The 22,790-nt window shown below is 41.4% G+C and overlaps 1 protein-coding gene across 2 annotated transcripts; it reads left to right on the top strand.

The window, feature by feature from the left end:
* The first annotated feature begins 120 nt into the window (after positions 1-120).
* Positions 121-21,389, top strand: znf106a (zinc finger protein 106a). Of its 2 annotated transcripts, none has more exons than XM_041812459.1 (22): positions 121-200; positions 2,626-2,707; positions 3,798-3,859; positions 7,095-7,289; positions 9,056-10,915; positions 11,001-11,469; positions 12,644-12,713; positions 12,789-12,943; positions 13,155-13,215; positions 13,298-13,615; positions 13,716-14,514; positions 15,044-15,093; positions 15,184-15,329; positions 15,418-15,552; positions 15,703-15,819; positions 16,391-16,582; positions 16,815-16,877; positions 17,023-17,142; positions 17,533-17,604; positions 17,773-17,844; positions 18,255-18,401; positions 19,928-21,389. In XM_041812459.1, exons 2-22 carry the CDS (start codon positions 2,654-2,656, stop codon positions 19,982-19,984), a joined length of 5,214 nt encoding a protein of 1,737 aa, XP_041668393.1. In that variant the 5' UTR covers positions 121-200; positions 2,626-2,653; the 3' UTR covers positions 19,985-21,389. The 2 variants fall into 2 exon arrangements, with proteins under 2 accessions (XP_041668393.1, XP_041668392.1); XM_041812458.1 differs by having other exon boundaries at positions 13,295-13,615.
* Positions 21,390-22,790: the final 1,401 nt, after the last annotated feature.

Genomic DNA, 22,790 nt, shown 5'->3' with positions numbered 1-22,790 from the left:
TCTCGGAATTGTATCATCAAAGCAAAATCCTCCATTCTTCAGCTATTTTTGCTTCACCTGTGAAGCTTTACTGAACACCGATGGTCTTGAACGCTCCCTGGTTCCTAGTTCCGTTTGGGGGCGAGGAAGCGGATGTTGTTGTTAGCTTCAGCGGTGGATCAGAAAAATGCAGTAGTCCTACACATTTGGATGCTATAAAGGTAGCAAACAGACATGTTTTCGTATGCAAAATGTTCAAAGCATCTCGTATATTCTGTTTACTGGGACCCTTTTACACCCTTTGCCAGACTTATCGATTATCAAATTTAACCCACTCCCCCACACTTGACTTTAGGGTATCTAAAACCGTGCTAACATCAAACAAGGACCGAGTGTTATGTTGTAACTAGTGACCGTGTTTTCTGGAGACTCCCCGCTATAAACCGCCTGTGGTTGTCGTGGTTACAGAAATGGGAAGTTTCAAACACGTAGTGGCTAGACAAGTATATTCTTGTTCACTTTCCCAGAGTTAAGCTCATCTCTGTGTGTATTTCGACAAATTAAACAAAGGAATTTTTGAAACATTTTAGGCTACAACGGTTACAGTTTCCACGACAACCACAGAAGAAAGCATTCGACTGAAAGCCACCACTCAACACGGTCACTGTTTTAAATATTACACCACCAAGCCCCTACTAGCTGACCTAGCTAACTATCGCTCGTTTAGTTCGTTTTTAATGATTTAAAGTGAGACGTTTGTAGCAGATGCAACAGTTAGCTTGAATTGTAACGTTTTATGTGCTTGTCAGTGCTACTTTGATTGCTATTATGTCGTGCAACTCGTAAAGATAACCTCATGCACTAGATTGGTTATTGTTAATGAGCTAACTTAACGAGTTATGCTAGTTTAACCGCTCTGATCCGCCAAGTTTTGATTGTTTGATTTCTCCTTATTCACTGAATAATGCGGGATATATGAGAGCCATGAGTGAAATAAAGGGATATTGGGCATATATTGGAAATTTAGCGATGACGGCAACAGCCCCTTTCAGGTTTTACAAGTGGCTGAAAAAGTGCATTGATAAATAACCTTCTTTTTAAATTATTTAAAATCAAACTGTCTAGCAACCTTTCTTCTATATCTGTCTTTGAAACAGGTCATTTGGCAGCTAATTTCAGTGTTTATTTGGTATCTTGCATCCTGCATACTGCCCCCTAGAGAGTCAGTGGAAAGAACATGACCTTTGGTTTATCCTGAAATATAAATACCCACCATTGTGGGGGTTAGAGAAATTGTGGTGGAGGGATTGTGGACGGTTTCATGATGTCATGAACAGAATATAGACCTTCTTAATGAGCAAGAAGTGATGCCAAGGCTCTATCCCCTTAGACTAAATCTATATTTAACTTTTTATATGCGACTGTCAGGTCAGGTCCCTCAGTTTGGTGGAGGTGGGTCAGTTGTGCCACAACAAATGTCTGCTTGTCCAATTCTTTTCATTTAAGAGGCGAAATGATGAAGAGTTTCGATACTTTGATACTTGCAATGAGGCTGAACTACATTGGGGAAAAAAACAAAACCAGCACAAGATGATGCACTTTATTTTTAGAAGGGTATTTTAAGTTTTTGAGTGGGTGTCTACAAAGTGGTTCATCAGTGCTTGATTTAGTCTGTTTCTCACATTTTAAAGTTACTTTTGGCTGTGTTTGGATGGGTGATGAGTGCCAAAACTCCCTTTTTGCATGACAAATTGGCCATTTTAGGTGCTAAAAATATACACTGAACCTTGTTTGGTAAACAATCTTAAAAGACCCTAAATATTACTCAATATCGGTTTCAAATCTAACTTTAAAATTCAACATTGTGACATCCTCATACCCAACAAAAGCAAACTTCAGGAGCTTGTCGGATGTTGGCTCCAAGATGGACTTACAGCTTTTTTATTTTGTGACATTTTATGGAAAATCTTAACATATGCAAACAAATTTTAGCTTGAAGCATCCTAAGGTAAAAATCTATTTGAAGAAATCCTCTGCATAAATGGAACATCAATACACTTTATTTTAACTTAAGAAATGAGAGGAATTTTTGCTTCTTGTATTTTATTGTGCTTTGGTTTGGTTTTAAACTGCATATTCATTTTAAGGACTTTTCTGAACTTTTATTTATCCTAACTAATGTAACTGAATGAGATTTAAGAGCAGAGCAGAGTCAGCTGCATCTTGAGAGGGTGATGTTTGTGTAGAAAAAGCTATCAACCGCATGTGTAACCTCCCTGGCCTTTGGCTCGTGGCTGGCGTTAGTTTCCCACCCTGTTTGCGGACGTTGAACATGTCCAGACTTAGCCCTGGTGCTGCAGGTCACAGAGCTGCTCTATCAGCAGACTAGATTTAGACCAGTGTCCAGGTTGAACTCTGAGCTGGCAGTTGGGCTGCGGTGCTGAGGAATGTTGTTGAATAGCTAGGTGTCCTTGTTTAGAGAAAAAAAGCCTTGAGCTCCCTCTGCTGTGATTGTTGGATGAATTAAAGCTCAAACACCCATCCTCTGCAACACTTATGTTCCAAGAACTGATCAAAACAACTTTGGTGTTTTTTCCTACAAAATGATGAGTCCACTAACTGTTGTTTTTTTTTCTTTCTTGACAGGAATGGACTAATCCCCACTAAATTCAAGATGGCGAGGGACAGACAGTGCATCCTTTGTGAAACAGTCCATGTTTCCAAACAGGTAACTCTCATTTTAACATGACTTAGTCTTTAAACATGTAACTACTGGAAGAATGCATTCAAGAGCTCATTCTCTATACAGGTAAGCTGCACCTAAAGTTGTCAAAGTGTTTTATTTTTTTTGATACTTTTCAATATTTGTGATTTAAAATGATACAATCTTGTACTGAAAGTAACAAAGCTTTTTTTTTTTTTAACACATTTTTCATATGAAAGGCATGCAAGATAAGGAATGAATCCATCAAAAATCGCAAGGAAACACTGGTACAACTTTGCATGACTGACAATTTATACTGTGTGCAGGGGTTAGGGTGGGATTTTTTGGCAGCTCAGAAGAAGAAACAAACCGATACTGGCTGCTTACAACCTCTAGTTTTGTTGCCATGTTATGGAAACAAGTGTTTACTTATTTTTCTTTACCATTTTTTTTTTTTTACCGTTATTCAGAAATCTGATATGACAACTGTTGTTGCATCTTCTGTTCATCTTAAATGATGGATTCAGCGATATGCATTTTTCAGACCTTGCACAGGTACCTAAATTAAGACTAAAGTCACCCCAGTCAGTTTTTTGGGGTCTCTTTGAGAGAAAAAATGTTTTGACTGTCCTCCAGCTTGACAGTTATCATTTTGTTAAGTAAAGCCCACAACGTGCAGTTCCTGAGCAGTTGTGTCGCTCTTTTAGTATCATCAGCCTGCACGTCTACTGGCTGTAATACGGTAGTTGAGCTCTCAGCCTGCAGTTTCTATTATGAGACAGACTTACAGCTCAGATGTCTGTCGCTATGTCCTCAACTAGCCACTTATTGTCTTTAACTGAGGGATGTTTTCAGTCAAACCAGCACTCCACAAGTATATCTACTTAGCAGCATACTCCTGGTTTTCTTTAAATGCAACATTATGACCAACGAGGTAGAAAAGCAGTTAAAAAGTGGCACCAAACTGACCGTGAAATATTTTCCCTGGATCGTACTGTAACTCTCTCTGTCAGCTTTTCCCTGCATCTTTGAGGCATTTAGAGTCAGTACTTGCAGGATGTTTGCACCTCTTTGGACACCTGAAGTAAAGTTTATTTCTGCTGTGTTTCTGCAGGAGATGGACGAGCACATGAGAAGCATGCTGCACCACAGAGAGCTGGAGAAGCTCAAAGGCCGGTGAGTTGGTTTAATGTCTGCTAAAACAAACACAACATGCACAGATATTATGTATTACTTATCATAACTTTAAACTATGTATCAGTTCTGTAGAATAATCTAAGTCTTCCTGTTAGGTAAGCAGGGGATCAAATGTTAAAACGTATTTAATACCTAACTATAAATACATCATAAACTATTTTTGGATTTACTATCAAGGTTAATAGTAAAGCTTTGACTTTGTTTCTAGACTTTTCTCCAAATTAATTTGGGTCACAAGGCACGTGTGCACACATGCACGTGTTCATCACAAGTGGATATACGGGCAGCTGTCTCATCTGTGGCACATATATATTTAGACACAATCTCTCCGGAACAACAGGCATGACCGATAGAAGGCAACTGGCTATCTTATGACTGCCATGAAGATTACTGAAAGTATGCGGCTGTCGCTGAGGTGGAGGAATCTGGAGCCCAGCGAATGCTGATAAAAGGCTGGAGCTGTTGCTGCATTACTCAAATTTCATACTAACATTGCTGTGCAGATATGACCGTTTTTAAATGTAGTGGCTGAGGAGATTATTTGAAAACACTAAAACAAAATGTGTGCAGGAAGTGCAGCGCTTTGGAATGGGAGGGAAAGATTTAGTTTACAGTGACAAAAGTTAGGGTTGCATGATTTTGGCCAAAATGATAATCAGGGTTATCAGTCATGTTTATTTATTAATTTCCAGTCTTTTCTGTGTGTAGTTAATGGGTTTTTTAAAAGCGTGTACATCCTGCTACTCCTCTTTAGCCAGGGCTAGACTGGGACAAAACCTGGGACCTAATATTTAAGCTTGATATAACAGCTTTTGTAATGCATTCTCAGTTGTAAATATTTGCCATCAATCATGTTTGTTTGCTTGCAGAAGGCCAAAATCATGACTGCTATTAAGATAAAATTAAGAGCAGGACCAACAGAAATGTAAAGGCATTTAGAGGACAGACTGTGGAGGAAAGACATGAGTAGAGCTGAACTTTAGAAACAGCTTAATGCAGGTTTATTAGAGGTCTCACATTCTGCCATTCCAGCAAAATAAATAATGCATATAAAAGATTATATGATAGAATAATATGTGCACAGTGTTATGGCTGTTATCCTGATTATTCTGTTTTGTATATTGCTTTTCAAAATGTTTGACTTATTTCTCGTGACAATACCAGAATTTTAAACTTTGATACAATACTAGAAAGATAAAGACATGTTATTGATTCCTATTTAGATACCATGGCAACAGGGTTAAAATGTCTACAAACCTAATATTTGGTCATTTTCTTTTTTTCAGTTATCAAAAAGTTATTTCTTGCAGTTAACACAATGTGCAGGAGTGTCTTTGCAGTTACTAATGGATTAAAGTAGGGCTAAACGATTTGCAAAAATAATCTAATTGCCCCCCCATTTGCAATTTAATACGATATTGCGATTATTCTTGGGTTAATCTTCTGAATTTTTTGACAAAATTCAAGAAATACATAATTCCACAAATAAAACCATGTCTATTGAAACCAATGAAATTATTTCCGAAGCAATTAATCCGTAGTTGCATGAATCTGAATATGGGGGTGCAAGAAGCTTTAAGCTATAAAGGAGATGGCTGGGGTGGAGGAGATGAGGCTGGCTACCATCTGATCGCAGCTGGGGTATGACTTTTGTGAAGTAAAGCTAGACTTCATCAGTTTTAGATAGAATGAACAAACTATTTTTGCTCGTATTTAAAATGCTTTGCTTTGCTTAAGGGCATTATCATTTTTATGTCACTCATCTTGATTAAGAAAAACATACATAAAACACAAAAAGGAGGATTTTTATAAACCATTAAAAAATTGACACTTGAATGTTTGCATAATGTACATAAAATCTCTGCTGCTGCAAAAAAAATATTAAAGTGGTATTTTGACACATTTCAAGAAATATTGCAACTTCTGCGATTTGAAAATTGCAGCAGGCCATATTGCTTCTCTTATACAGTGAGCAGTGAGATCTATGTTGTTCATTCGGATGTGATGGAAGGGTAGTAGTATTAGTGAACACCAACAAAGTTGACAAGTGGTTGGATACCACGTTCACCAAAATATAAGTCATAGACATCAAATATTGAGCAGTGTTTTCTTTTTCCAGTTAAAAAATGCAGGTAAATTCTTGCATAATGTCTAAATTGCCCTAACCCCCATGAAATAGATGCTGTTTTTAAAAGTTTTTGGTGTTTTTTCATGCTCTCAGTCATTTGAATTACAAGAGAATATGTTGTTTAAACTTAAAAAAAGAAACAGGGAATCCAAAATTTTAACAACCCCAGTTTCTTTAGATTATAGTTAATCGTTTGACTTTTTACTCTAAAGGCAACTAAAAAAAAAAATTCAAACTGGCAGAAAGCTGTCATTTCTGATCAAGGTTGCACACCCCACTGCTGCTCGTGAGAAATAAGGTGTCAAAACGAATAAGTAACACTATCTCATTGATAAAGAGTTTGCCAACTGCACGAGAGGTCAGAAAATGGCAGCGAGCCATGACACAGATCTGAAAAAGAAGCTGAGAAGCAGCCAGCAGAGTCAGTGCCCCTATCAGAGTCACAGGATGGCATACTTGGGAGAGGTTTTGAAGTGGAGGCTCTGAGCAGCTGCAGGAGGCTCCGGTTACACCAGCTTTGCTTGGGATTGGTCAGCAAGATGCTCCAGTCTATAACACATGCTGGCTCCGGCTGGTGGGGGGGAATCTGGGAGTGAAGTGTGAGGTCAAATACAGACGTTGCCTTCTGTAGAGTCTCAGAGCGCAGCGGACACCATCATGAAAGCGCGCTAGGCTGAGGGCGCCGTGCCTCTCTCCCCTCCGTGCGTCCCGGTGCTGTGCTGCATGGCTGGACAGAAACAGATTAGCATGTCCAGCCTGGCTGCTCCTTCTGCCCTCGCTCTGCCTCCTATGGCCTGCTGAAGAAATCCAAATACAAGATCAGGATGATTAACATTTAACTTTCTGTTTTTAAGAAGAGAAAATTCCAAGTTAGCTACCTCCTGATCTGTGACAGATAGAGAATTCGGTTATTTTCTAAGGATTGTTGAGTATTCTCCTCTCCTTATTTTATTTTGACTTTATGTTACAGTAAGTAGAGCCGGAGTAGATAGAAGCAGGCTCTGCAGGCTAAAAAAACAAACCAGTCGAGATCAGAACAATGCCTGAAGGAACGATTGAACGCCCACTCTCGCCTTCCCTCCCTAGGGACTGCGGACATGAGTGCAGAGTGTGCAAGGTGACGGTGGTGAGCCTGACCGACTATGCCAGCCACATTTCCAGTCCCACGCACAAACAAAACGTGGAAGCTGCAGAAAAAAGGCATGCTGGGAACGACTGCGAAGAGGACTACTTCGATCAGGCTTTGGTGCAGCTGGTTGAGAAGAGAAAAGAACAGATCAGGTAAGGCTGTGAACTCTTATTTTAAAGTTATAATGGTATATTTTTAACTAGGAGGGGATAAACTGATGAAAACTGTTGCTCCAAATCCACCTGAAAACTTCAGAAGTAGACTTCAGTGTATTTATTTGTGAGAACATACACGCTTAAAAGTCTATTCAGTCGGTTCGGTTCTTACACAGAATGTTTATTAAATGGTTTGTGTTGCAATTATGAAAAATGCAGGTGTAAAAATCGGAGTGCAGAAGTGTTTGTTGATGCCGAAAATCTTATTGATACAAATCAGGGTCTATGGCGATACAGCAGCTTCTGAAAGCCTAATTTCAGTGTGTAAAAATTTCTAGTTTAACAGTTTTTTGCTTAGCTGTTGAATCCTGTTTTATGATATCATGTTTTGGTAAATAATCCAATTATTTCGAGGTAACTGATAGTCCACCAGCTCTGGTTTATGTGTACATAAGCCATGTATAGTCACGTCCTGCTCCGTGGTCTCACAGGCCTGATTTAGCTGCTACTTCAAGCTCAGCTTCAGCTGGAGTCGTATGTCAGGAGAGCTGCAGCCTAAAAAAAGCATGACTTCACTTTAGTCAACTTTGCTGCAAACAAATACCAAATGTGAATTCTGCCAAACACAAACGTGCTGAGAAAAGGAAGGAAAAAGTCTGACACATGGCCTTTTCCTCTTTGGATGTGCACATATAGGCAAACTGGAACCAGTTCCTATAACCAACAGTACGTAAAGACATCATCCTCCTGCACAAAAAAATATATATTCAAGGACACTTCCGAGTGTTGATGATTAAATACAAGTCCTTTACAACAGAGACGGTTATGAAATATTCAGATAAAATCTAGGAAGAAAGACGGAAAAGGACTAAAAACTTTAACTGACTAACAATTAACCCGAAACTGGCAATGAAACTGGAAATGGTCCAAGAGAAAAAAAACTGTAGCGACTGAAGAGGTAAAACATTTTGGGGGAGCTTAGCTAGGTTTTTTTTTTTCTGGCTAGGCCCATCAACAGTGGTAGGAAATAAGAGGTACCCACAAAAAAAGAAGTCACTGGCTCCCAATTTTAGAAAATGTCTTGTTTTTTAGTAGAACTAATAACAACAAACAGCATTAATGCATTAAGAGTGATTAATTCAGGTCCATTACTAGTGCATTAAATTTTTAAATTGCATTGCACTTATGTTTGTCTCCCTGCAGCCACAGTGATAGAAAATTAGTCCACCGCAGCTACTTTAGCATCTCATTTTACTTTAAAAACTCTCAGACATCTCATTGGACAAATAAGAAGTTATCTGCACCTTAAGTTATCAAACATAATGTTCCTTTATTTCCTTTTCAATCTATAACAAGCTCCTTTTTCTGTTAAGTTCAAGTCATAATCCTTAACCTGCCTAAAGCTCCCAATTGTCTTTCAAAATAAAGCAGATCTGTACCCAAGCAGGAAGTCAGTCCCCTTTGTTTGAAGACTTGTGTAAAGCTGATTTTTACAGCTGATAGAGGCAGGTTTTTATAGCCTAGATATTGATAGTAAATATTGGCATAAATGTTCATATTTGCAGATAACAATAATTAACTTTTTAATCTTTATCTGCTGAGACGGATGTCATTCTGATAATCCCTGCGTCCCCCCTTTTTGTACCTCCTTTCAGAAAGAGGGACAGTAGATAGAGTGGGAAACAGAAACTTGGGAAACTTGCATAGAACATTTATAGCTAATGCTAACTGTTTATGTATCAATGCTTGTCTTATGTTTTCAGAAAAGAGAAGGAGGCTGCTGCAAAACTTGCTCAAGAAGAAGAGGAGCGAAGGAAAAATGAGGAGCTTCAGCAGAGGTTAAAGGAAGCAAAAGAGCGTTATCGGGTGGAGTGCTCATTGCAGCAGCGACCGCAGGGCTTCAGTGGATCCAGTCACAACAGGACCTGGTACAGGAGTAGTCAATACAACGACCGAGCTGGGGACCCACAGCCCTGGAACCAGAGTAGACAGGGAAAGAGCGCCACCTGGCACGCTCAGGAGCCTCCTAACTTTAAGAGATGGGTGTCTGAAGAGCTCAACAGCGGGAGATTGAATAATCAGGATCGTTTTGACAATCGACAGTTTAACCAGGGTCCATTTCAACAGAACCGACTGCCTTGGCTCAGCAGCGGAGGCAGCAGTAACGGGATCTATGGTCGGAACAATATCTCTCAGTTCCATCAAAGAGGGCGTCCTCTGGGCCTTTTTGAATCCCCACTATATCCACCTACACCTTTTTTATTTGCACAGCCTTCAAACCAGTTTCAAAACACAGGAACTGCTCAAGGAGGTCAAAGTTTGGTTCCCAGTCGGGAGGGACAAAAAGTAGAACCTGACCTCAGCAGTAACAAGTGCTCCAAGACCTTTGGTAGCAATCCAAAGCTGGACAAAACCGCTCGCTGGTCTCCTTATCCAGTCTCAAAGGGGTTTGAATCTGCACCGAATAAGGACACAAACTCAAACTCATCAGAAAAGCACCCAAAAGTTCAAAAACCTCTGAATCAAGAAAAGGCAGCAGTAACCAGTGCCTTAAACAGGCAGTCCAGACCTGAATGCAAACCAGGCCCATCCATCTCGAGTCCTGAAGAGAGGCTCAAAATGAAGCCTCAGAACAAATCCCGGGATAGAAGCAGCAGCAGTAGTCGAAGCAGTAGCGCTCAGAGAGACGACAAGCACGACTCTGCATCCAGTCCTTCAAAACAGAGTGTGACTAAAACTCCTAAAGACAAAAAGGTGTCCACAATTTTTGGACTAAATTTGGGAAATAAACTCTGTAAATCCTCAAGTCAGGCACAGTCACAGAAGTCAACCACAAGTCAGAGCAAATCCAGTTACCAAGCTCCACCTGTCGGGCCTCTTCAGTCGAGAAAAGAACGGCAGCTCCCAGAAACTTTTAATAAAGCCAAACAGATTGTGTTAGAAAAGAGAGCCTCGTTGGACAGTTCCAAAAACAACAGGCTAGAAATGGCGCTTCACATTGCAGAGGAGCAGCAGAGGGATCATGGACAGAGTCAGATCGGAGTAAACAAAGAAAACAGCTGCAGGCAGAACACAGCCAAACCAAATTTACCTGGCTCTGTTAGGCCAGAAAAGCCTGTAGTGCAATCTTCAGACAGCAGCCAATTCCTCCAATCACTGCAAGTAAGCACCTCAACCATAGAAAAACCAGAGTCTAGCAGGGAAGACGAGGATTCAAGGAAGAAAAGGGAGAGAGAAGCAAGCCAAGAAGAAGCAATGCAAGCTGCAGAAGCAGGGCAGAGCTCAGAGAGCGACAACTCCAGAAGTGGTGAAGCACAACAGGCAGTCTCAGGGTCAAACATGTCAAGTCTTTCCAAACTGGATCTTCCTCCGGTGTTAAAACGAGATCTGACCAAACACATCAGCTCCAAGAGCAAAACGGTAAGCCATGAGCCCAATCTGAACATCGCTAGGAGGGTGCGAAACCTGAGCGAGTCACGGAGAAGCGATACAGACAAAGACTCAGGGCTTAAACCGACCGTACGGCAGCTCATCAGTTCCTCTGGATCCAGGCGCAACGTAAACTGGGAACAGGTTTATCAGGAGGTCAGGAAGAAGCAGGACAAAGGAAAAGGCATGCCAAGGTTTGTCATGATACATTCACTTTGTCTTACTTCAGTTTTTGGTTTGTCTGAGATCATATTAAACCATCTGTCTGCTTTTCTTCAGGTTTGGGATTGAGATGGTGCCATGCGACCAGGAAGACCAGAGCCAGGAGGAGGACGACATTCCCCTGCTGGAAGGTTTTCAATGGGAATCGCTGATGGACGCCTCTTCATCCGCTTCCTCCAGAAAACGCTCCTTATCAGAGAGCTCAATTGCACCTGCATCCGCCCATTCCCTGTTTGCATCCCTCACGTCAAAGGGTGCTCAAAGAGAAGACATCAGTTCAGAGCAGCAGGAATCCTACGTTTCTCCCAGACCTCAGTCAGACGAAGGGGACAAAGACAGCCAGCGTCAGCAAGAGCTGGAGCAGATGCTTGGTCAGTTCGGGACTAAGGCAGAGAAGCAGCCGGAAAAACTGACATCAGTGACTGCGAAGGCTTTACAGAGGTTGGATTCAGCGCTAGGGGACAGCAGCTCAGGGACAGAGCAGGTCGACGGCCAGGGGACAGGAAAGAGGCGACGAGCTGCTGGGGTGAGTAAAATAAGTGGAAGCTCCACCTTTTATTTTCAATAGTATATTCCATTGGTACTCATAAATATTAAGTAGTTTTGCTCTAGATGCCATGTTCTCTCAGCCATAAGTTTTTGAAGTGCTGTTTTGAAGTCCATTGATGGCAGCCATTATATTGATAATGCTGTCTCAAACAATTTTTGGTCAACATAGTAACAGACAGGTAGACATAGACAACGTGCCCTCTAGTCAGTCACTTAGCCCCGCCTGTAATTATGCAAATGTTTGAATATTTACTGTTGGTAGTGACACAGTGGCATCTCTGGTTGCTCCCACCTTACCAGTGACATAGAGTTCATTCATAAGGTTTTCAGAACCCCTTTCCTTTTTTCAGTTGTGTTATGTTGCAGCCTGACGCTACAGTCAAAAAGTCCTTTTTCCTTATTAATCTACACTCAGTACCCCGGCATGACATAGTAAAAACAAAATTAATGATTGCAAATTAGTCCAAAATTTATTCTGAAATGCCAAATTGCCTGTATTCAGGCCCTTTGCAAAATCTGTTGAATTTAAGCTCAGGTTCCTCCCATTTCTCTGATCTTTGCTGACAGTGCGAGCAAATATCAAGCTATGAGGGCAAAGGAGCTGCCCGCAGAGCTCAGAAACAGGATTGTTGATAGGCACAGATCTGGGGAAGGTTACAGGAACACATTCTGCTGCACTTAAGGTTCCCAAGAGTGCAGTGGCCGCCCTCCAGAATTCTCAAATGGAAGAAGTCTGGCACAACCAAGACTCTTCCAAGAGCTGGTCCCCCAGACAAACTGAGCAATCAGGGGAGAAAGGCCTTAGTAAGAGAGGTGACCAAGGACCTGATGGTCTGACTGAGCTCCAGAGAGCCTGTGTGGAGATGGGACAAAGTTCCGGAAGGACGACCATCACTGCAGCCCTCCACTTATCGAGGCTTTGTGGTAAAGTGGCTAGACGGAAGCCTCTCAGTGCAAAACACATGTAAACTCACTTGGCTTTTACTTTGAGTTTTTTGCAACTCCTCTTGTGTTTAGCACTGAGGAGAGGCTTTCATCTAGCCAGTCTGCCTCAAGTCCAGGTTGGAGGACTGCAGGGATTGTTGTCCTTCTGAATATGTTTTATTTATTGCAGACAAGCATTGTTAAATTTGTTTCTGTCTTTCTTGTAGGATGCCACAAGTGCAGAGACTTCCTGTCTGGAGCATAACAATAAAAGAAGGAAGGTCAAATCCAAAAAAGGTAAAAATCTTTGACCTCTGATGTTAGCTCCTAAAGCTACTGCTGGCTCACGAGTGCTTTTTGTTTTATATGCAGAGCGTTTACAGATCGACCAGCTGCTGGCCGTGTCTCTGAGGGAGGAAGAGCTGAGTAAATCCTTACAGACTGTGGACACCAGTCTGATTCAAGCCCGAGCCGCTCTGCAGGCCGCCTACATGGAGGTGCAGCGTCTCATGGTGGTTAAACAGCAGGTACAGAAATCCTCAGACTTTGTGACGTATGACTGGACAGGACAGCCGTAATTTGTTCTGTGTTTTCACTTTAGTATTTTTGATAATTGAAGCTTAAAGAGTCTGAAAACGTTAAGATGAGGTACCTTAAATATGCTGAAGAAGGTCATAAATCTTGACTCCAAAATAACTAACCTACCTCAATCATTTCTGTTTTTTCTAAATACTTAAGATGACTGGAGAGATGAACACACTGAGGAACAGGCGTATCGAATTACTAAAAGGGATGCAAGGTAAGGTCATTATATTTTAGACTCTTTAAGGCAATCTGTAAAAAATGACAGACAGCATTACAGGGATTTCTTCTTCCAGCAGGAAGCGCAGAAGAAGCCCCTCGGGTTAAACTAAAAGAGGAAAAGCTGGATCCAGGCATAATAGAGCCACAAGCATCCTTCTGCCTCACACATCCCTCTGTTTCCGACCCTGTTGTTGCTGCTGCTCTGAGTCCTTGCCCTTCTGCTGACCGTGCCTCACCTCCGTCCTCCAGCCTTCCCTTCAAGCCTGTCGTTATAAAGCAGGAGCCTCAGTCTCCCGTTCATGTTAGCTCAGACCCTGACCCTGTTGAAAATATCTCCCATTGTGCTCACAGCACCACCCCGGAGCTGCCAGTCACTGCTGCTGCTGCTTCACCAGGTATCTTCTTTGAATAGTCAGTCATTGGTTGCAGTTGCAAACCGCTACAGTGACCTCTGAAAAACTTTATATCACATGGTTTTTCCTAAATCTCTTGCAGACAATCCTACCATGTTCCAGTCATCTCCAGAGAGAAACCCTGAGCTGTATCAGTCTAACACAGAGAATAACTGGGAGAACTTTGCTGAGCCTGAAGATTGTAAAGAGGATTTATCAAGGCTGTCTGAGACTGTGGAAAAGGCTGTACAGGCATCCAGGAGCTTCCTCATCCCGTCCCCTGACTCTAAATCTTCCATAAAGCTCCTGTCACCCAGCAGGAGGGGCTCTGAAGTGGGGAGTGCTGGTGACTGTGCAGCCTCCCCATCCTTAGAGCCTCCATCAGCTCTGAATCTGCCCGCCTCACCGTCTGAGCTACGGAATGGGAAGCGTGTAAGGAAGCTGAAGAAGAGGAAAGTGTTGAAGAAGGCTCAGGGAGCGGAGCAGCCGGAGAGCAGCGACACAGAGCTTGACGGGGAGGCGCTGAGGCCGAGGTGGCTGCGACCACGCAGGAGACCCAGTGGGAGCTCTCAGGTCAGCACGTCCACGCTGCCTGTGGAGGACAGAGAGGGAGATGTGAATATGGAGGCGAGCGAGGAGGCGCCTCAGCAGCTTTGTGCAACCACCAAACAAGAGAGAGCAGACTTCAAGTCCCCCAAACACGTCACGGAGCTTCCCTCTGCTGAGCTCAGGCTAAACTCAGACCAAGAAGAAAGCATGGAGGTCACTGCAGAGTTTCGGCAGGCTCACATGGACCAGACTCCATTTACTGCCCATGTCTCCTCAACAGCCGAGCTGCAGAGTCTGGCCTGCAATGAGGTCTCCTCCACCAGTGACATGGACATCTGTAAATCCTCTGAGAGGTGAGACTTTGGGCAGCATTCTTGTAGTCTTAAAAAATACAGTGGACCCAGGCCACCCGCGTACATAGGGTGCTCCTTTAACCGCTAGGCCATCTGCGCCCTGCCATTGCCATGTCTTTTGATGTGGCTTGAGCTTAAACTGACTTGAAGCTGGCAGTTGTAAAACGGCTCCAACAAACAACAATGACTATGAGTGTTCAGTTTCCATGTTCATATTACGTTCGTGGGAAAAAAAAAATACATTTTTTTTACTTTCCCACAAACAAAATAAATCCCTGCAAAAGTCACAGTCATTATGTTTTTGGGAGTTATTACATGTACAGTAGGCAACTGATGATACATTTTTGGGGAAATCTATGAATATGTGGGATTGCGACATTCGAAACTGCAGTTTGTGGTTTATTATGTTTGTGGGCAGCTGCAACTTGAGCTGTCAAAGTTCATGACAGAATCTTCTCCAGAAACTGTCTTTGTGAGTGCTAAAGACGAGATCTGCTCCCTTTAATAAACTCACCTTTTCTCTCTGCAGTGATTTGCCATTTCCCATCACGTTACCTAAGACGATGAAGACGTCATCAGGTATGTTTACCATCGTTCATGTAACTGGTCAAATTAGAGTTTTTTTTAGATAGATGACATTTATACACAGTACTCTTTTTTCTTTGAAAGATGCTTCATCTGATCACGGTGAGGACGATCTCCCCACTGAGGGCGTGTTTGAAGGCCACCAGGAGGCTGTGAACGCCATGCAGATCCACAACGGGCTGCTGTACACGTGCTCAGGAGACCGAACCGTCAGAGCCTTTGACCTGGTGGTGGGTGGTGGTTTAGAAACGTTACCTTTTGACAGCATTGATTTGCATATTCCATGAATGCAGCCTCAAGTTTTGTGCTTGTTTGCAGAGTCATAAATGTGTGGGCGTGTTCGAGGGTCACAGCTCTAAGGTGAGCTGTCTGTTGGTGTCGGCTGCTCCATGTCTGCATCATCGCCTTTATTCAGGCTCCAGTGATCAGACCATCCGCTGCTACAGCCTCAAGGTAAACACTCGTCATCTATTAATCAGTTAATGCATATGTATTTGTGTTAATTTAAGTACGATTTTTCCTCTGTTTGATGGACCATGCAATGTTCTTTCTGCCAGTTAATTTCTGGGCTTTAACAGAGTTTTATATGTTTTGCGTCCACAGACACATGAGCTGGAGCAGCAGTTCTCCCTGTCAGACCGAGTCCTCTGCCTCCACAGCCGCTGGAAGTTTCTGTACGCTGGTCTGGCTAACGGCACTGTGGTTACCTTTAACCTCAAGGTGAGAGATGGAGTACACTGCACTGTGCAATAGGTACACAGACAAATCTAAATTTTTTCTTTAAAGCTGCTATTTTAATTGTTTTTAAAGACAAGTCTTTGCACAGAGAACAGTGCAGCTCTATTCTTTTTCTAAAAAATCAACAGGATTTTATTGATCCTGATAGCTTTTAAAAGAGAAATAATCAGTCTTTATGTTATTTTAATGCTTTACTTTGTCTTCTGTGGGCATAAACTAAATATCTTGTTGTTTTTCTATGATGGTACTTTTGAATTTTCAGTGTCATGGCATTTTTGGGTAGAAATTAATCAATACACAGGAGATAAATTTAAGGGGAATTAAAAAAGGCATTTCATTAACTTTAGCCAATGCAAGCTTATTTATAAAGTTGCTTTCATGCACAGAGTAAGACTGTGCAGGAGAGATAAACAGAATATTAAGAGCATTTTAGGCTAATTAAGACCTTAAAAACCAAGCGGATTGAAGTATGAGGTGCTTTAGTTGCACAGCTTTTTAATCCAAAATAGTCACCAGAATCTTGAACTTTTATTCTGCAATGATGTTTTGACAGACAAATAAGCAGACGGGTGTTTTTGAGTGCCATGGGCCGCGGGCTGTAAGCTGCTTGGCCTCGTCGCAGGAAGGAGCGCGGAGGATCCTGCTGGTCGGCTCCTATGACAACACCATCAGCGTGAGAGACGCCAAGAACGGGCTGCTGCTGCGCACGTTGGAGGGACACACCAAGACCGTGCTCTGCATTAAGGTTGGAGGAGTTTGATAGTCTTTACTTCACCTGAGATTTTAGAAGGTTTCTTTTGAAGCTTTGACACATCTTGCTGTGCAAATGCAGCTGTATTGGTACTGGTTAATGAATGTTCTGGAGAGAGCATGGTAGAAATTCATTTAAGCTCTCTTTGTGTACAAAGATAGATCAGTGTGTTTTCAGTGACTGTTGCCCACATTCTCACACATCTCTCTCTGTTCCTCTGTCTCAGGTGGTGAATGATCTGGTTTTTAGCGGCTCCAGTGATCAGTGTGTTTACGCACACAACATCCATGTAAGTCTTTCCTGTCCTTGTCTTCATACATGATTTATATTTCAAACCATCAGCACAAAACTGTAAAAATGTTCATTCATGTTTGAGGGATAAATTCATTCCCCTTCTTTTCTTTGTTTTCTTAAATACTCTATTATCACCACAGACAGGAGAGTTGGTGCGGGTCTATAAGGGTCACAGTCACGCCGTCACCGTGGTGTCCGTCCTCGGGAAAGTGATGGTGACCGCCTGTCTGGACAAACTGGTCCGGGTCTACGATCTGCAGGTATGCACTCTTAAAACTCCTGTAATTGACACAAGGAAATCAGTCATTTTATCAGGTTAAATTCAGAAATTTGAGTCTTTTTTTTTTTTAATCTCTTTCAATGGAGTCTTGGCCAGGTAGTCCCTTTAGAAAGATATCTTAATTCTAGGGGACTACCTGTTAATAAAGGTTTTAAAACTTTATCAATGAAAATGCAGGACTACATTGGCCTTGTATTGTCAGTGAGAGCTGCCACTGTGGATGCAGGCCCTGAAAGAAAACTTGATATTGCTATCGTCCTAGATTTTACAGTCGGTGCTTCTCTAACTATACAGTAAAAAAAGGACTGAATCAACACTGGTTCAATGTGCAGAACTCTAAAAGTACTCCATCGTGTCCTTCTCTCCTCAGTCTCACGATCAGCTGCAGGTTTATGGTGGACACAAGGACATGGTGATGTGTATGGCCATACATAAGAACATGGTGAGAAAACCTCCACACTCTCCTCTTAATACTGTTATTTTTACAGCTGAAAATATTAAAATCCAGTTAGAAACAGCTTAATAATAACCTATGAAGTTTATTTATTATGTAACTTGACATAAAAAAGCCTAATTAGGTTATTTATCCCCGTTTTAAACTGTGTTTCAGATCTACACAGGCTGTTACGATGGCAGCGTGCAGGCCGTCAAACTAAACCTGATGCAGAACTTCCGCTGCAGGGTAAGAAAAAGGAGTTTTACTCAAGCTTTGTTAATAATTCACCATAAATAGATAGCACTACTGGTAGATTGGATGCATTAAGGTGGCTATAGTACCTTGACTTTATTATGAGCTAATTCACATTTTACTTTAGTCTGATCAGGTTGCTTCTCTTGAGTTTTCTCCAACAGTTTTTTATTGTTCTTTATCTGTAACTTTGATTTTGTATTTTTAAGCCTGTAAAGGGAAGCCTCTCTTGTTGTGTTGATTATTGTACATTTTTTCTGTATAAATAAATATTTGACCAGCTTACTCTTGCTCTCTCTGCTTTTAATGAGTGACTTCTGTTGAGTTAAACTCCTGACTGTGAGCAGAGATCTGCAGACTGCCTTAGATTATTATTATTGATCACAGATGTGTTGTGTTGTCAGTGGCACGGGTGTTCGCTGGTGTTCGGGATGATGGAGCATCTGCAGCAGCACCTCGTCAACGACCACACCAGCGCCAACCTCCAGACACTTAAATGCCGGTGGAAGAACTGTGAAGAGTTTTTGTGTTCACGCAGCAGCTCCAGACAGGTAGAGAAGTTTATTTCACTAACCCCAACACTGTCATCAGGTAGACTCAGTATTTTATCTGTAATTTAATATTCAATTTAGGTGTTCTTTTTTTTTTTGCTTCCATTGGGTATTTCGTTTACATGTGAAATGTTTGAAATGTGCTTTTAAAGTAAACTTGCTTTGAGTTCATGTTAAGATTAAATTTCAGCCTCTTTTATATGAGAGTTAGAATCCAAGAAACAAGCTGTTCTTAGATTTTCCCCTCGTGATGTCATATGGGGAGTTAGCCCCGCCTCCAAGTTTGGTTGGCCCTCCCTGCTTTGAAGAAAGTTCCACCGTCTTCTCAACTGGCAGAGCGACATCCTTTAAGCCACATACATTTACTGAGAGGGGCGGAGCCAGACAGCTCATTAACATTTAAGGACACAGACACAGAAACAGCTCATTCTGAGCAAGGCTGAAACTGAAGAGTTTTTAGACATGCAAAAATTCAATACTAGTGTTTTTTCTGCAACAAACTTCACAGGCATGTTTTGGGGACCTCTGAGACCAATATAAACGTGCCTTAAAGGGGTAAAATATGTGACCTTTAGCTAAAACAACTACTTAGTGTATAGCAGTGGAAGGACAGTGGCCCCAACATTTCCTAATTTTGATGGGCCGGTGATGGAGAAGTCCGGGGTGGTTTGCACTCCAGATGCAAAGCACTAAGTGTCTGGAATACAGGCACTTACATCCAAGCATAAGACAGTTTCATTAACCTCGCAAGGCAGATGGATTTGCGAGACTCCATGTTTGTTAACAGAAAGTTAGTGCTTGACTCGTCATTTGAGGAGAACGGGGCGGTAGCTACGGGTAGGGTTTAGTTCTACTGGAGGCCGATAGCAATAGCTACTGCCGCTGTAGCAGTTGGATGTAGCTATCGTATAGTGGCAGTTTTAACAGGATGGGCCACATTTCTTTGTAAAATAAAGAGCAATACTATAAACTTTTCATGATAGAAAAGGTGTTTTTGCCCCTCTGCTGACCTGCTGCAGCAGGAGTTTGTGATCAGTTGTACTACAAGCAGGTGTGTTTAAGGCCTGCTATAGCTGTAGCGATTAGCTTAGATGTAGCTGTAAAAAAAGCGGTAGTCTTATTAGACTTCGACCACATTTCTTTAGTAAAACGAGAGCAAAGAGCCACACTGAAAGCTTCCCTTGGCAGATGGTTTGGTTAGTCTCCTAATAGGTTCCACTTTTCATAAACTACAGTAGCCTAGCCTGTCAAGTTCAGGTTCATACTGGAGCTGCACTTGCCTACTACATCACTTTGCCCTGTTGCTCTGATTGGCCCGTCATGAATGAGATGGACAGAACGTTTGTCCAGTTCCCTTCCAAGAATCTTTTGAAAAGTCCTGCCATTCCCAAACGTTCTGAATGAGAGTTTTCCCAGATTAATGTGAAATAAATCCATGTTACTGACATGTCAACAGTCTGTGTGGAGTGTCAGGTATCAGTGTAACACCGCAGATGCTGATTTGTGGATGTCTGTTTTTGTTCTAGGCGATGCTGATCCACATGCAGAAACACGCTGAGGAGGAGACTGAAGTGGAGCCTTAAGGGCTGCTGGAGGAAACTGAGTCCTCTCACCTCTCCTGCCTTCCTCTTCCTCACACCCTCTCTGTTTTTAACCTCCCATATTGGGGGGGATTTTCTAGGGACCCACTTAACTTGGCAGCGCCCCTGTCAGGCCTGGCGAGTGGCGTCTGATGACTCCATCCTTTATGTTTCACGTTGGAATCCAACCTTAACAGAACGATGGGCTGAGGGTTGGTCGTGCTGTTATTTTTTTACGTTCTACAAACACGCCTTCCTCGCTCTCTTTCTCTCTGTCTGACCACTTTTCACTGACCAAAGTAAGACAAAGAAACACGTTTATTGACTTGTGTTTGTTGAAGAAACTTCAGCGTTGCTAGAGTCAGAGGGAACTGCTTCGTTTTCCTGTTCAAACTGCAACAAAAACCGATTCCAGATTGGTTGGCTCCTTTATGGCATGGGTTAGAGATGTTTTTTATTGTTGTTGTGCAGTTGTGATGTGTCTTATTGAGCAACGTTTTCTTTTCTTTTCTCCCTCTTATATAGCCTTATTTTAACAACACTAATTAACAGGTTTAGTCTCCCAGACTGAGTTAAATGGTGTGATCCATGTTGTTTTCAAGGAGTTACATTGAAGTGACACGTTATTTATTTTAGTTTGGTTTTATTTTATTTTATTTCCAGGGAAGAACCCCGTTTATGACTTGTTTTTTTTTTTTCTCCATTAGCAGTTAAACTTATTTTTTTGTTGCTCAAGAGTTGAAGGACTTTGGTGCTGTGTTGTGTTGGGATTGAAACTTAACATTTGCAGTGATAACAGAACCAAAACGTGGCGTTGGTTTGGTCCTAAACGTGTTCATGTGAGTGGATTTATTCTAACTTCACAGAGAGGTTATTTTCCTGTGTGTGCAAAAGTGATTTTATGACACAGTTTCCTCTTTGGAGATGTTGTTTATTTGAGTTTCTTTGTTTTGTATTTGGCGGATGAAGCGAGCAGAAGGCAACAGAGCTGTGTTTTTAGTGAAGATGGTTTTCTAACGAAGTCTGAAGGATGGTTTAAGGAAGGTGTGCGATGGCGGAGCTCGAAGGGAAGATTTAGAATTCATCTCCCATGCCATACTTCATCCTCTACTACAGGTGACACTCTTTAAAGCTACATTCAAACACATTTAAATCAGTGAAAGCAAAGCCTTTGCTCTGGTGCAGACCTTGTTGTGGTTCCAGCTCTCTCAGTGATGAGGCTTAACTCTCACAGCCGCCATCTTCCAAACCTCTGCTCGGAGGAAAGCGTTCAGTTCACCTCTTACCTGGCATTCCTGAGTTTCTTCAAGTTTTTCAGTTGTTGTCAAAGTTGTGAAGAGATATTTTTTAAGAAAGTACTATCTATGACATTGTTAATAACAATAACAATAAAAAAAGTTGTAACGCTATAAAACTATCCTGTCTTTGTGTGTCTTGATTTTTGTACCGACATGTCTGAAAAGCAGGGATACAACCTCTGCAACGTCCTCAGTTTGGAATACATTTTTAGTTTCTCCTTATTATTTGGGATAAGTAAAACCTGGTGAATATAAAACCTAAGCCTTGTCTTTGCACAGGAATTTGCTTTCATAAAAAGTGATGTTAGATTTCTGATAACAAACCACAAGAACCAAAGTTCTCAGGGTCTTGGAAAACTTACTTTGAAATTATTTCCAAAACTTGAAAAATCCCAGGATTTTTAATTTGAATTCCAAAATCTAGAAATCAGCTTTTTACTGTAAAACAGGAAAACAAAACATGGGATAAAAATGCTCTTGACCAACATGGCTCATATTAAATTGGGATTCAGAAAACAAACCATTAAGTTTTCTGTTTCTTACATTTCTGTTTCTCTTTTTTCGTTTTTCAAAGAAACAAACCAGTGTTAATATTGGCAGCTATTTTTAATTTTAGTCTTAGTCTTTAGACGAACTGTCTTTAGTTTTAGTCACATTTTAGTAATTTTTACCCTTTTCAGTTACAGTCTAGTTTAAGACGAAAACTCCAAAACATTTTAGTCCATAAAAAGTATGTTTTGGTCTTTACTTTTAGTCCAAGCATTTATTTTCTGGCCTAAATCTGGCACCAGATCATGGTAGTGTGTTCTCTGTACTTTGCCAAACCTGGGGTCCCTGCTTTCTACAGCTGAGAGGCAGAATAGCTACTGCTACAATGTTTTTTGATAGATTTACCACCAGTAGAGAAATATCATGGATTTAGAGTGCCAAACGAAAACGTAATTATATTTTAGTTTAGTTTTAGTCATCTTGATGAAAACAAAACTTACTTTTAGTCAGTTTTAGTCATCACAGATCTATTTTTGTTAGTCTTTGTCAAGTTTTTGTCATGGAAAAAAAGCTGTCGACGAATAGTTTTAGTCATAGTTTTAGTCAACAAAATTAGCACTGAAACATAAAAATAATTTTGCTTTTGTCCTGATCAAAAAAGAGAAGGTTAAAGAATGGAACACTGGGGCTGTAACATTCTTTTTCCAACACCTGCAAAGAGTCAAACATATAGAGGGCATGCATGTGACGTCAGTCAGCAGTTCCAGTCGCTGAGAGACAGAAATAAGTATGGGCGTTATTTCAGCTGAAAAATTGCTGTCATTTTAATAACAAGATCTTAATGATGTTTACTGTGGTCAGTATTTATCCTCAGCTGTTGGAATAACTCTATAGAAATGTTCTGAGTCCTAACAGTACGTTAATAGACAAGATGAAGCTGGACTATTACAGTGGCTTCCACTAGCATTCAGTCCGTGATGAGTATAAGCTAAACCCCGCTCCATTCTCCTTCTTCTTACCTG

Source organism: Cheilinus undulatus, linkage group 18 (assembly GCF_018320785.1).
Source record: "Cheilinus undulatus linkage group 18, ASM1832078v1, whole genome shotgun sequence".
Lineage (NCBI taxonomy): Eukaryota > Metazoa > Chordata > Actinopteri > Labriformes > Labridae > Cheilinus > Cheilinus undulatus.
This window is presented reverse-complemented; position numbering and strand designations above follow the sequence as displayed.